This window comes from Telopea speciosissima, chromosome 8 (assembly GCF_018873765.1).
Source record: "Telopea speciosissima isolate NSW1024214 ecotype Mountain lineage chromosome 8, Tspe_v1, whole genome shotgun sequence".
Lineage (NCBI taxonomy): Eukaryota > Viridiplantae > Streptophyta > Magnoliopsida > Proteales > Proteaceae > Telopea > Telopea speciosissima.
Window position 1 is genome coordinate 54,910,019 of NC_057923.1, and position 13,906 is coordinate 54,923,924.

General features: G+C 42.5%; 1 protein-coding gene, 1 long non-coding RNA gene and 1 pseudogene across 3 annotated transcripts in view; 1 reads left to right on the top strand and 2 right to left on the bottom strand.

Moving 5' to 3' along the window:
- Positions 1–10,377, bottom strand: LOC122672455 (annotated as a pseudogene).
- LOC122671568 (serine/threonine-protein kinase STY13-like) overlaps positions 10,364–13,906 on the bottom strand; it is an 11,726-nt gene continuing 8,183 nt past the window's right edge. The window contains exons 5-6 of one of the 2 annotated variants that reach the window (XM_043868866.1): positions 12,350–12,508; positions 10,364–11,024 (exon numbers count right to left, since the gene is read on the bottom strand). In XM_043868866.1, the coding sequence (XP_043724801.1) occupies positions 10,740–11,024; positions 12,350–12,508 (444 nt within the window). In that variant the 3' untranslated portion in view covers positions 10,364–10,739. The remainder of the gene's footprint in view (positions 11,025–12,349; positions 12,509–13,906) is intronic. The other variant, XM_043868867.1, reaches the window with a different exon arrangement.
- LOC122671569 overlaps positions 13,760–13,906 on the top strand; it is a 20,550-nt gene continuing 20,403 nt past the window's right edge. Inside the window, exon 1 of the long non-coding RNA XR_006334362.1 lies at positions 13,760–13,890. This is a non-coding gene — a long non-coding RNA (uncharacterized LOC122671569). The remainder of the gene's footprint in view (positions 13,891–13,906) is intronic.

Genomic DNA, 13,906 nt, shown 5'->3' on the forward strand with positions numbered 1-13,906 from the left:
TCATATAAGATGAGAATGGATTTCACTGCTCCTCCCACATTTTCTGTCCCAAAACTGTATATATTTCAATAAAATGTCCCTTTTTTTTGGGGGGGGGGGGGGGATGTGAATTTTGAAATTTGACATAAAAAAGAATTGTAGGCTTACCTCCATAAGCTCCAGTTTATCGGCATCAACACCCTCCACATCTTCAAAGCTAACTGTCTGATTACTGGGCCACCGCTTTTTTGTAGGACCATTGGCAGCAGAAAGTTGACGGTACAGTAGCCACATTAAAGGAGTTAAAGGTATCCACAGAGACAGCACAGTTATTAAAATGCTCCTCATTAACACAAACACTGATTGAAGAACTGAGCCATAAGTAGTTCCCTTTTCTCTCATCAAACTTAGAAGAAAGTTCTCATCGTGATCTATCTTCCTAGTGGAGTATTGCCACTCTGGAGCAGATTGGGCTCTTGAAAATCTTCTCAACACATTGTTACCTATCACTGTTTGAGTTTTAGTACCATCTTTTCCAGCCACAATATCATGGTCAGTAACACTGAAGAGTATTTTCTGAAGGTGGTTGATCTTCCATCTGAGTGCTCTCAGGACCCTGAGATTTAATGTCGTAGAATATACGGCGTGACCCCTCTTCGATGAGAATCTTTGATATAGATCCACTCTAATGATTATCAAGTCTGAATATGGAACAATCTTTGGAGATGGCATTGCTGTTGATTTGAGAAACAAGTAGCACAGCCCCAAGGCTACAGAATAGAAGTGGAGAGGGTTACCCCTTCAAATTTTTACGCAAGAAAGTCCCAAATTCATTTAGCATTGCCTGGAATGAAACACTTTTCACTCTCATTGATAGCAAACGTAATCTTGGGCGCAATCTCAGCAAGATGTTTTTTTTGTCATACTTATCTCTTTTGCCCAAATGAATATTGTCGTTTCTCGTGTCTCTGGCGATTGTGGGTCCGTGTTCTTTTCTGTTTGTTCCTGGTTTCTGAGATAATGACCACCGGTGCTTCGTCCCCGGTGGTCCACAACGCCGGTCATAGCCCTCCTGCTGCAACAAGGGGTGAGCCGGTGCGTTCGTGGGCTAGTTTGTTCCCTGGCGGTCAGATTAGGGACGGTGCTAGGGGTGTCAATGGGTCGGGTTGGGCCGGGCCTGCCTAAACCCTGACCCGACCCTGCCAGGGTCGGGCCGGGTCGGGTTGGTCTTGATTTATGGCACCGTCCACGTGTCTCATTAGACCATGTTTTTGTAACATAGGATCTCAACCTATGGGACAACTAATAAATATGTTGAAAAAAATGGCGTGTGTATAAACTCTCTCTCTACGTTGTAATCGTGCCCCTCAATAGGCTCGGAAGCTTATAGGGGTTACAACTAAATAACAATCATGTCGGTGACTCTTTTTATGGTCCTGTTCAAAATAGTAGATGATCTACTCTTTTTATGGGTTCCCACTTCATGATGATGACAAAGCTAGTAGTTATCTCTGCACAATTCTTCTTTTTTTTTGTCAAGAAAATACTTATATTAAGTATATAATATATATATATATGTAATATTATATACCTATAATTAATACAGGTCGGGTCGGGCCGGGCCGGGCTAGGCCGAGGATCTAAACCCGACCCGACCCGACCTCGCCGGGTCGGACTATAACTAAACCCAAACCCGCCCTCGGGTCAAAAATCGTGGTCGGGCCCGGCCGGCTCAGGGCGGGTTTGGGCGGGTTCGGCCAGCCGGGCTTTATTGACACCCCTAGACGGTGCCGACGATATTCCCTATATCGAACCTGCAATAGTAGATGGTAAGAAAGTAGCTCGGTGTTGCACAGAGGACTTGGCTGAAGAGAAGGATGATTGGGAGTCTGCCCTTGTGGGCTATGTGTTCGGGTCTAGGCCCTCCTTCTCCTCTATGAAGAGTTTTGTTAAGGAGAAATGGGCTCATGCTGGCACCGTTGAAGTCTTTGGACTTGAGAGTGGCATTTTTGTTTTTGATTTCCAGGGAACTGACCTGAGTCACCAGATTCTGGACAACGGACCATGGTACTTTGCCTCTCGGCCTTTGATCCTTCGACCATGGTCTCCTGATGTGTCTCTCTCCAAGAAGGAGGAGACTCATTTACCACTCTGAGTAAGGTTGTATGGCCTGAACTTGCATTACTAGGGTAACCGGACACTGGGCAAGATAGCCAGTGTTCTTGGTAGGTCACTTTGCACAGATAGACAAACTTCCCAACGAGAGAAGCTGTCCTTTGCGCGCTTCTGCATGCTGATCAAAGCTTCCGATGGGTTGCCTTCATCAATCCCCATTGCTTTGGATGACGGATCCGTGATTGATCAACCTATTGAGTACGACTGGGCACCACCGGTATGTGAAACTTGTAAGGTCTTTATGCACAGAGCTCAATCTTGTCCTACCGCACCAGTGACATGAGCAGCTCGGGAGACCAATGCTCCCTGTAGCGCATCCACAAAAGAGAATGTTTGGCGTACGAACACTAGACACCGTGGACAAGCGAAACGGCCACTGCCGGCGAAGTTTGAGAGCGCCACCACCACCCCTGGCGACGACAAGCCTGATCCCCCTGCCGAAACTATTGCTCCTGCCACGTCATCGGCAATTGGGAAAGACTTGGCTCCTATGTCTGACACATGCATAACCAAGGCAGTTGGCAACCCCTCTCCCTCAGCGGTTGGTAACGTGGGTGGGAACGTGAGCTCTCTAAGTGTGCATGGGAAAGCAGTTCTAGATAGTGGTTCGGTACCATGCCAACAATCTGATTAGCATGCACCCAGCCCAAACGCAAAGAACACCCCACGTGGTGATCCTGCGCTGGCGAGTGTGAATACCCCCCACCCACGTTGTCCCCTGCGTTGGGTGGTGATGTAACTGCCAACCTGGTTCCCGCTAGGAACTCGAAGGGCTCCCCCCTGACTCCTAAGTCTGCGTCCTCGGTTCGTTTGATGGCTAAGTCCTTCAATGGAGGAGGCCACAGTTCGTCTGCAAACAACCAAAACACCAGCAGGAGTAGGTTCATGGTCTTACAGGAGGACGGAGTATTGTTGGATGATGTGTGCTCGAGCTTGGATGCAAACGATTCAATTCGTGTCAGTGATAGAAGCTCGGGAAGGAGCAGCCATGTGCACTACTCCACCACACCCTCTGATTAAATGATTAAAGTTGGTGCATGGAACACTAGGGGTCTCAACGAACCTAGTAAGCTCAGGGTAGTAATGGACTGGGCTACTTCACACTACCTTACCATGTTTGGATTGATAGAGACTCGGATTAAGCAGTGCAACTCTGGGAATGCTATACGGCTATTCTCCAACAAATGGCAACACATGGCTAATTACACTGATTCTGATGGCGGACGTTTATGGTTCCTTTGGGACAATGACTTACTTGATGTTCAACACCTGTACTCAACCTCCCAGCTGATGCACTTCTCAGTCTCGGTCAAGCAATCTCAGATACGCTTCACTGTGACTCTGATACACGGTGCATACTTTGCACCGGATTGGGAATCCTTATGGGCATAGCTTCATCGCCTACATCACCTCAGCTCTCTTCCTTCCCTCATCCTAAGGGACTTCAATGCTGTTTGCCTTCCTAGTGAGAAGGAAGGAGGTCGACCAGTGACGCCAAGGATGACTCAAGCTCTCGCTGATTGCATCTCTGATCTTAGCTTACTAGACCTTAAATACTTTGGATGTCACTTTACCTGGTCCAACAATGGTGTTGGGAACGATCGGATCTCCTCGAAGATTGACAGAGTTTTGGTGAATGAGCTATGAATGGATTCGTTCCCTTCCTCCCACGCTCACTTTCAACTCCCTGGAATCTCTTATCACTCCTCAATGGTGGTTTCTTTGGGCTCTCAAAACCCCAAATGAGATCGACAGTTCTATTTCTTCAATCATTGGGCCGATCACGAGGATTGACAGCAGTTCTCGGGATCCCCCATGCATATTTTACTCTCTAAGCTAAAAGCTCTGAAAGTCCAACTCAAAGGGTGGAGTCGACGCACTTACTATAACTTGGACCAGCAAATCGCTGATATGGAAACCGGGGTCAGCTCCCTGCAATCTACGATCCTCGAGACAGGTGCTACTCCCTATATAGTCAAGCGCAAGCGTGACTATACAGACCAATTGCACTGTCTGTTGAATGCAAGAGAATCTGACTTGCGCCAACGATCAAGAGTTCGTTGGTTGGAAAAGGGGGATAGCAATACTGATTTTTTCCACCAATCCCTGAAAGTAAGGCGCCACCGCAACCGAATCGGCTCAATCCAAAATGCTGCAGGGTTTTGGATTTCAGATGAAGAGGAGGTAAGATTGGAGGCATCAAGGTTTTTTGGAGATTACTTCATGGGAACGCCTCATGTCATATGCCCACCATTAAATCCTCTCGTTGATCGATCCTTGACACCCCTGGAAGGTGCAAATCTGATCTGCGAGTTCACCGCGGAAGAAGTCAAGAAGGTGATCTTTGCAGCGGATGATGACTCCTCACCAAGTACTGATGGTTTTGGAGCCTATTTCTACAAAATAACATGGGATATTACAAGCACTGACGTCACTAACGCCATCTTGGATTACTTTCGCAACCCCTGGTTGCCGGACCAACTCAAGCTCTCTAGGCCGACTCTGGTGCCTAAAGGGGATTCTCAGTCTACTTTCAATGACTACCGACCAATTGCTGTAAGCTCCCTCCTTTACTGGTTCATTGCGAAATTGCTAGCCAACAGACTAAAGACTGTTATGCACAAGCTTGTGGGGGTTAATCAGTCAACCTTTATCGAAGGTCGACAGATTACTGACAACATCCTTCTTTGTCAAGAGCTATTACATGGATACCACAGTGGCATGGGGTTGCCACGGTTTGCAGCCAAACTGGACCTTAGAAAGGCCTATGACTCGATGCAGTGTTGTTTTCTTTTCACCTTACTCCACCTGGTGAATTTCCTGCCTCTCTTCATCAATTGGATCTCTCAGTGTATTGTGAACCCGTATTATGTGGTTTTTTTGAATGGTGCTCAATCCCCTAAGTTCTCTGCCAACAGGGGTCTTCGGCAGGGTTGCCCCATGTCTCCCTCCCTCTTTAATATTGTGCTGCAGGTTTTCTCTGATTCGCTAACCGCGGCTGCTAAGGTTGGTGAATTTTCATATCACCAATTCTGCTCAAAGTCTGAGATTACATCCATATGTTTTGCGGACGATCTCTTCGTCTTTGAAGAGCTACAGATCAAAATGCTGCAAAACTACATCAACTGGTTGAAGATTTTTCTGCAATCTCAGGTCTTACAATTAACAAGAATAAATCTGCTCTGTTCTTCGGTAATTGTACTGGTACCTTGGAAGTGTCAATTGGCACAGCCCTGGGCATCTCCTCTAGCAGCCTCCCTATCAAATACCTAGGAGTTCCACTTGCTTCTAGGTCCCTGAAGGCACATGATTATCTGTTATGTATGTCTTGAATTCTTGGACCCGTTTCGAAGAATGACCCGCTCCGACATTTTTGGTGGCGACCCGAATGGAACTTTTTCTGAGATTTGTGATGGTAGCGGAGGGCTTGGGCCGATAGGCCCAAGTCCGGAGCCCATCACTGATCTTGTTGGGGGTGCGGGGGCAAACCCCGCTATCGGCCCAAGCCCTCCGCTACCATCACAGATCTTGTTGGGGGTGCGGGGGCAAACCCCGCAGTACCGTTCGACCCTACCCAATGGATCGACCCGGATCCGATGGAGGAGTATTTATGTTCTTTACCCGCTTTATTGTAAAGAAGAGTAAGATTTGGGGTTTTTTCGCTTTAGGGTTCCAAGGAGAGAGCAGCAGTGCCATTTTGGGTTTTCTTGAGAGAACTCCATTGTAGTTTTTCTCCGATTTGCATAGTGAATCATCTTCGCCTTCGCCCGTGGATGTAGCACACCATACTGGTGTGTAAACCACGTTATATCTCTGTGTCCTCTTGCTCTGTTCTTATTTCTTTTCGTGTTTTTGGTTGGTGTTTGCTCTAACATTATCAGGGGTTACTAGCAAAAGTTGATCAGAGACTTAGCTCTTGGAAAGCTCGATCCCTATCTTATGCTGGTAGGCTCACATTAATCAGGTCTTTTATTATGGGTTGCATTTCTTACTGGATCAATGTCTTCAAACTCCCACACCAAATTCTCCTTGTCTTGGAAAGACGTATGGCTCGGTTCCTATGGTGGGGAAATAAGGACAGAGGGGCTTTTAAAGTTGGCTGGAACAGCATATGCAAAGCAAAGTCTAAGGGCGGACTTGGACTTCGTCGGCTCAAGGACTGGAATGAGGCTTCTCTCTTAAAGCAAGTGTGGTCATTGGCTTCGGAGCCATCAACATGCTGGGGTCTATTTGTTGGGCATCACTGGCTACAGCATCACTCAATCTGGTCCTTGTCAATCCCAACCAATTGCTCATCATCCTTCAAGGATATTCTCAAAATGCGATCGGTTGCGGTTAATCACACCAAATATTTAATAAAGGATGGCGCTGGAACTCTCCTTTGGCATGATCCCTGGCTTCCCAATGGCCTGATCAGCACCTCAAGTGGAGCTCCTATTGCCCAGGCTCTTGGTCGCGACACCTTTGATCGAGTAAGCTCCATCCGTTCAACTATAGGTACATGGAGCAACACTCCCAGTGATCCGGTATTGCTTGCTAGATGGCCTCAGATCACCACCACCAAGTCTCATCAATGGCTATCTAGAGACGCAGCAGTTTGGATTCCCTCTACTAACGGAAAATTCACAATCAAATCTGCTTGGGCAACAATTCATCAAAGTGGGAACCCTCTACCTTGGTCACGGCTTGTGTGGTTCTCTAAAATACAGCCTCTTTTTTCCTTCATCTCATGGCTGGCCATGAAAGGTGCCCTTACAACTCCAAGCAAACTGGTCTCATGGGGTGTTACAACTGTCGCGACTTGTCCCCTCTGCGATGGAGAACCGGAGACATTAGATCATCTTTTTTTTCAGTGTAGCTTCTCTGGATCGATATGGAAGGGCAGTGCTTCATACCAACGGCTTTTCCAGGGTGATTCCCTGATCAATGACGTTCGCTGGTTCAGCCTAGTGGTCACTATCTACAAAATATGGATGGAAAGGAATGGGAGGATCTTTCGGCAGGAACACAACCAGGCGACTGGTGTTCTCCAGGTTATTTTATCTACTATACGCACACGATTCTCTGAGTTGAAGGAGAGAGTGCCTGACGATGCTGCCAACAGGGAGTTCTTTAGCAGGTGGGAGATTCGAGCACCCTTTAAACACCACCTTCCATCAACCCACTCTTGGTCTCTCCCACCACCAGGGTAGTGTGCCATCAACTGCGATGGCTCGTCACTCAACGGACATGGAGGCTATGGCTCATTGGGACGGCACGCTACTGGGCAGGTGCTCTTTGCCATTGCAGGAGGTACCAGGGTGGACTGCGTTTTGTGTATGGAGCTCGCTGCTATCAAGGCTGGACTGCTGAAAGCCAGAGACCTCCGACTCGCTCAGTTCCATGTTAGATCTGACTCTCTTAAGACCTTCTACAGAATGTAAATTAGTATTCTTTATTATTAATATAATTCTCCCTTATCCAAAAAAAAAAAATTGTCGTTTCCACTGTTTCTATTGACTTAAGACCTAATTCTTCTATTAAATTCCAAATCAAGTCGAGATTTATAGCAACACTGACGACCGAATGAGATAAAGATGATGAACTAGAACAGGAAAGAAAAGCTGAAGCAGAAAGATTGGGTTTTCCTAGTTGAATTATAAAACTTCCTCCACTGTAGAAAATTGTTGATTGATTGAAACATGAAACCTGATCACCCAAACCACCACAAGCGGGTATAATGGAAAACAGAGCCATTCTTTTTCAAATCGAAGGACAAATACTTAAATTCAAATATTATTCTCAGTATTCAGAATTGAATTTTTTCATCGCAAAACAGTAAGAATTCATCTGTTTATTAAGCAACGATTGAAACATTGAATCCAAATAACATCGAACTTATGCAAGAAATCAAAGTACCTGTGGATTTCTTGTTGGGGAGCAGAAAAGTGAGAACTAAGAAGTGGATACAATACTTCGAATTGGATGGAAATAACTGGAGCTTTGGAATGTTAACTTGAAGTTTCGTGCATTGAAGACTTGGGGGATCTGTTTTGTGTTTTGGAGGTTCTCCCACGGATTATCCAAAAAGAACCTCCCAAGAACTCTGGGTACCGAGGATCTGAGAACTGAAAAGGATGGTGATTACACTGTTTTAAATCTCGTAAATCGGTCGGACCCGATACCAATACGGTGCCGAAATGCCGATACGGATCAGCCATGGCTAAAAATAATTTTATTGGTCAAAAGTTTTGTGCACGGTCCTGTTCCTCTCTCACAATAGGGGGTTGAAAATGACCCTCCTATTTGACACATTGTAGCTAGGGGTGTCTCTTGTTCCTTAACGGTTCTGTCCATAAGAATCGGACCAATAAGCTAATCGATTCCGAGCCTAAAATCCAAGACCATTAACTAATGGGTGGATTGGTTCTGATTCTTAAACGATTAAAAATAATTTAAAAAAAAAATCTCTAACACATACTACATATATTCAATAATATTGTAATAAGATATTAATTTCATTCACATAAGATATGCAATCCATATCAATTTTTTTTTTTTAAATTCAGAAAGCTAGTCCATATTACCTCTTCTTTTGTATTCAATTAATAAGTAGGAACAACACCACCCTCATAAATTAGGATTATTTTAAGGAATGTTCTTAAATTAAAATTCCTAAATGGACTTTTAAATTCTAAATCTTTGGTAAAATAGCATATGAGACTAGTGGTACCAGTCAAAATGAAAAACTAAAAAAATAAAGGGTTTGTTTGACCTTAGCTCTTATGACTTTAAGTCTTAAGAATTATATAATATGTAGGGTTAGAAGATGTGAATTTGATTTGGTTCCAACGGTTCCTAATTGGTCTATTGGTTCTGGAACTGTTGGGAGACTGATAACTTGTCGGTAGATCCAAAACCAGACCAATAAGCTATTTGGAGGGTCGGTTCTAATCCGGTTCTTGATTCCGACCCAAAATTGACATCCTTTATCGTAGCCCCCCTTCCCCCTTAAACAGCCGTGAATGAAAATCATGATGTCTGTATTGTATCAGTCATTATTGATATTAATATCTGTACATATAGGCTGCGTTGTTCCGATTTGAGATCAAAACAACACTTTTTGAAGAAAAAAAAATAGTGGAAGTGGTGATTGGAATATTCTATGCCCCAGCTATCCAACGGGTCGAAAAACGTATCTAGAGGGCATTTTGGAAGCATACTAAAACCGTAGGAGGGGAGATTGTGGGTAAACGGTAACAATCTGATAATAGCCTCATAAGAATCCATAAAACCAACCCGATAAGTACCAAACCAAAATCGGACTTCAGCTTAATAGTTTGATTTCTAGTTGGCCCATAACTAACACGAGTCCAATTCAACCCATCTGAACAGACACCGATTCACATTTTACACCCTAATTAACAAGAGTGATGATTTGAAAACGAGAGTTGAATTAAAAATTCTGCAACCTCAGTTGGCTAACGAGGCCACTCTGCAATGACGCTTGCTTGCGTCTTGGCCTCTTGGCCTCTTGGAAACATCGAATTCACTTTTATCTCACTTAATTAATTAAACAGATGTCTTAATCCAATTTTGTTATTATATATAGATGAGATCTGTTGCCCTAATTATACCTTTTAAATTTTCAATTCAACAAAGTCCATTGTCAACTTTTTAACAGAGTTTGAGTTTTAGCTACGACAAATCTAAGTTGCTTTAACCTTCAAATAATGTGCCATAGCCATAGAACCTATGAATGCAATTAAAAAATGGAATCTGCCAAGAGATGGGTACCAGATTTGTTGACCACTATACATCAAATCTTTCTTTCTAATCTGATTTTGATTAAAGCAACCTATCCAACACCAAATGTGACTAATGCTATGTAAAGGCTTATAAATACTTGAAGAGTTTTTCCTTAACGGCTAACTTTTAATGGCGACTTCTATTAGAATCCCAACTATGGAGATTATAATTTGTAAGCTTATAAGTATTTGGGCACTTCTCCTTAACAACTAACATTTATTTTAGAGAATACAGTAAAAAACCCGTTGCAATTGCCCAAACTGGTTAAATAATGCGGTGTAAAAGCTTATAAGTTCTTGGGTAACTTCTCCTTAACAGCTAACTTTTATTCCAGAGAATACAGTAGAAAGGCCCTTGCAATTGCCCAAACTTGTTAACCATTGCCTTTAGCAATTCTACAATGTCATTAATGTCAGGGCAGTGTTGAAGAGCCATCAATTGTCAACCCTGTGTAGCATAGGTAGTTCACTTATATTCAGTACAGAATCAAAATAAGCAAATGAAATTGCTTTCCTACAAGCAATTTTGGGGTCAATGGTATAAACACGAACCACCAGTTGCTACAATTATGTATGATCATGAGGGAAGACAAGGCATTAACAGTTTTTTCCTGTCTTCTTTTTTCTATATTCATTTCTATCTGTGGTTCTCCACTAAATATTAAAACCATTTCATTCCAGTTTCCTCATCCTTGCAAGTTGTCATGGCTCAGGTATTTAACCACAAATCAACTTAACAATATATACCTACCATGGGAGGACTTCCTTGGTCAAAATATACTCACAAAATTCATCCCTTCAGTGACTGTTCCTTGTTCGCTTTGCTGCGAAAAGTTGGCGAAGGAAAGAGAACTTCCCTCTTGCACGTGCAGACGACTCAGTGATCACACTATCACGACTCGGTGCTGCCAACTTGGTGGTGTCTGATTCAGGTAAGGGAGGTGTGAGTGTGAAAAGGAATGCATTGAGCATGCGGATGATCTGGTTGAAGCTGGGCCGAACATTAGGGTCCTCAACCCAACATGATTGTATGATGAATGCAAGATCAGGAGGTAAGTCCTCCGGCAAACTCGGCCTCACGTGCTGCTCTTCCAAATGACAAAACATGGTCAACTAGTTAGATCTGAAAGAACCGTATTTCTACAGAACTATTGAGTTCCCAACAAGTAACCCCACCCCTACCCCCCCACCCCTAAAAAAAAACATGGTCAGGGATTCACATTTTACTACACAAACAAAAACAAAACAAAAATCCAGTGATTGCAAAAACAATGAAAACCTTTGGCAAAATTGAAACCATTTCTAATTCTCTACAACTAAACTCTAAACTAGAAGCCTCTGGAAATCACTATTTTGGAGTATAACCCAGTTCTCCACGGCTTTTATTAACAGGTACCGTTGACACAAGTTAGGTTGTCAGAATTCAGAAATAGCAAAAATAGGCAAATTTTCATAATCCTAAGTCATCCTTTTATATATATATATATATATATATATATAACAGCCAACAATTCATCATCATTAATTCATACAAAAACATACTCGGTATAAATGGTTGAGGATTATATAAGCAATTGTGTACAAGGATACTGAAGTGAGTAAGGGACATCCCTGGTGAAAATTATTACAATACGACATATATGAAAGCTCCATGTTAGGAAATAATGACTAAGAACTTCTCTTGGGCATTATTATCCCCATACCTAACGATCTGCATTTACATGCATTATAACTGTTTACACCTGAGGTTTCCACATCAATGGTCCACATTCTGGTATCATTACAAGTGAAGACGAGAAAACACAACATATCATGACACAAATTTCTCTGGGGGCAAAAAAAAGCAATTATTTTGTCCAACATCACTAATTTCAGACAAAAGCAGTACTCCTGTTACAGTCTTATGTACAAATAAATATTGCAAGACTTCTGAACATGAAAAACACAGATCAAGCTAAGATAAGTTGAACTGGCAAAACAGAAAAGCAAATGGTGGCCCCATATTGTGGGATAAACCTCATACAATGACATTCTCTTTAAACATAACATCTGGACATATTTGATTAAAAAAAAATGACCATATGATCCATGTACGCCAATTACCAGAATGGCCAAGAATCCACATTCCCAGTACAAAATATGATGCAATCACTTGCACAATTGCACTTTTTTGACCAACTTGAAACATGTCATAGAGAAACAAAATTTCTAACATATAGATCTATGCCATCATCATACGAGGTTAATACCAAGGATTAAGCGTAAGGCTATGGGACTTCCTAACTTTTAATTCAAAGGATCATAGCAATAACTGAGAAAGCTTCAGGAATAAAGAGGAATGCAAGTTCCTTGAAACCACTAGCAACCTCATGCCAAAATAAGAAGGAAATAACAAATAATCTCCTCACCTTAAAGGCAGCAGCATAAGCAGCCTGCAAGTTTGACATGCCTTCAAATGGCATTCGGTTAGTCAACAACTCCCATAGGACAATTCCAAAGCTATAGACATCAACCTTGTTGTTGTAATGCTTCTTCTCTCCCTGACGCAAAGTCACAGTGCTGTATAACTGCAAGGTCAAATTGATTCCTGGTAAAAGCAGAGTTTCTGATAATTAAAGAGATAAAGAGATAAACTTTAGAGAAAATTAAGATTTTTTTTATCTAAAAGGAGGCTGAGCAGCTGGTGTCTTAATGTTTTGGAAATATGGGCAGTTCCTCAGGAGAACTGCATACCCAAAATGTGTAGAAACATGGGAACATCAAAACTGGTACAGAAAAGGTGATCATCCTCTAATTTGCCATATTTGTATGCCTTTCTAGCCTCTCGCCCTTGATGTGGTCTAGAGTCGAGAATAGAATCTAGAATATCACAGAGGCTGTAACCACACTTGGAACCAGGATCATATATTGAAGAAATTTGAAGAATTAGATAGAAAAACTGGAATTTTACCGCCGGGGGAGGGGGGGGGGGAACAGTTTTCCAGGTAATTTATCAGACACTACAAGAGACAGTGAACCAGGAACTGAGAAATCACTGCTGCAACTTCTTGAATCCAAGCAAACAGAGAAATAATCCTCCAAACAGGATAACCCAGCCCAGGTAACTAAATCCTAACTAAAGAAATATAATTTTATTGGATCTTTGGATAGTATGATTGGTTTCAGAGAATTGTAGAAACAGGGCAGGCTATATAATCAGTCAACTTAGAGATGAATAAAGTGGTAATCAAGATAATACTCTAATAGAAAATAGTAACAGAAGCCTATATACCAAGTCTCAGGACAAACTCCGAGCTGATAGCAAAGATACGACCTGAGCAAGAAAGCTAAAACAGGTGAAAAAATAACAGAATATCAGCCTTGAGTAGAAAGGACAAATAAGAACAAAGAAAAGGAATAGAAGAGGGGGGAGGGAAAGATCCACCTCTGATTAGATGCTGAAAACTGAATCAAACCAAAAGGGAGAGAGAAATCAATCAAACCAGTAACACCAGCAATCATAGAAAGACTTTTATCTCAAAACTGAATTGATGGGGGGTGCTATTACATATTTATAGCTACTAAAAAAAACCAATATCAACATGGATTCTTTTTCATGACCTGAAACTGAAATCAAGAACTCTCTTGGACTCAACCTACTCAACTGTCAACCTATGTAACTCTCCTACAAGGCTCATATTCTAACTTAATAACTGAAAATTGACTCCCATCGAACTACCTGTCGACAACCTCTAAAGACCACACTTCAACTTAATTTTTTAATTACAATATTAACCCCTAAGTTTTACTACAATTTCTAATCCTTACTAAAACTGATAGCCAAATCTAGGCCTGGGCTTCCAAACTGGATAGTGCTTATCCAGCCAGGCTTTGGCATCTGCATCAACCCTATAATTTAATCTGTTCCCACTTTATTTTGAAGCTTGGCCTTTGGTGGCACTTCAATGCAGTTCACACTTAAAGGT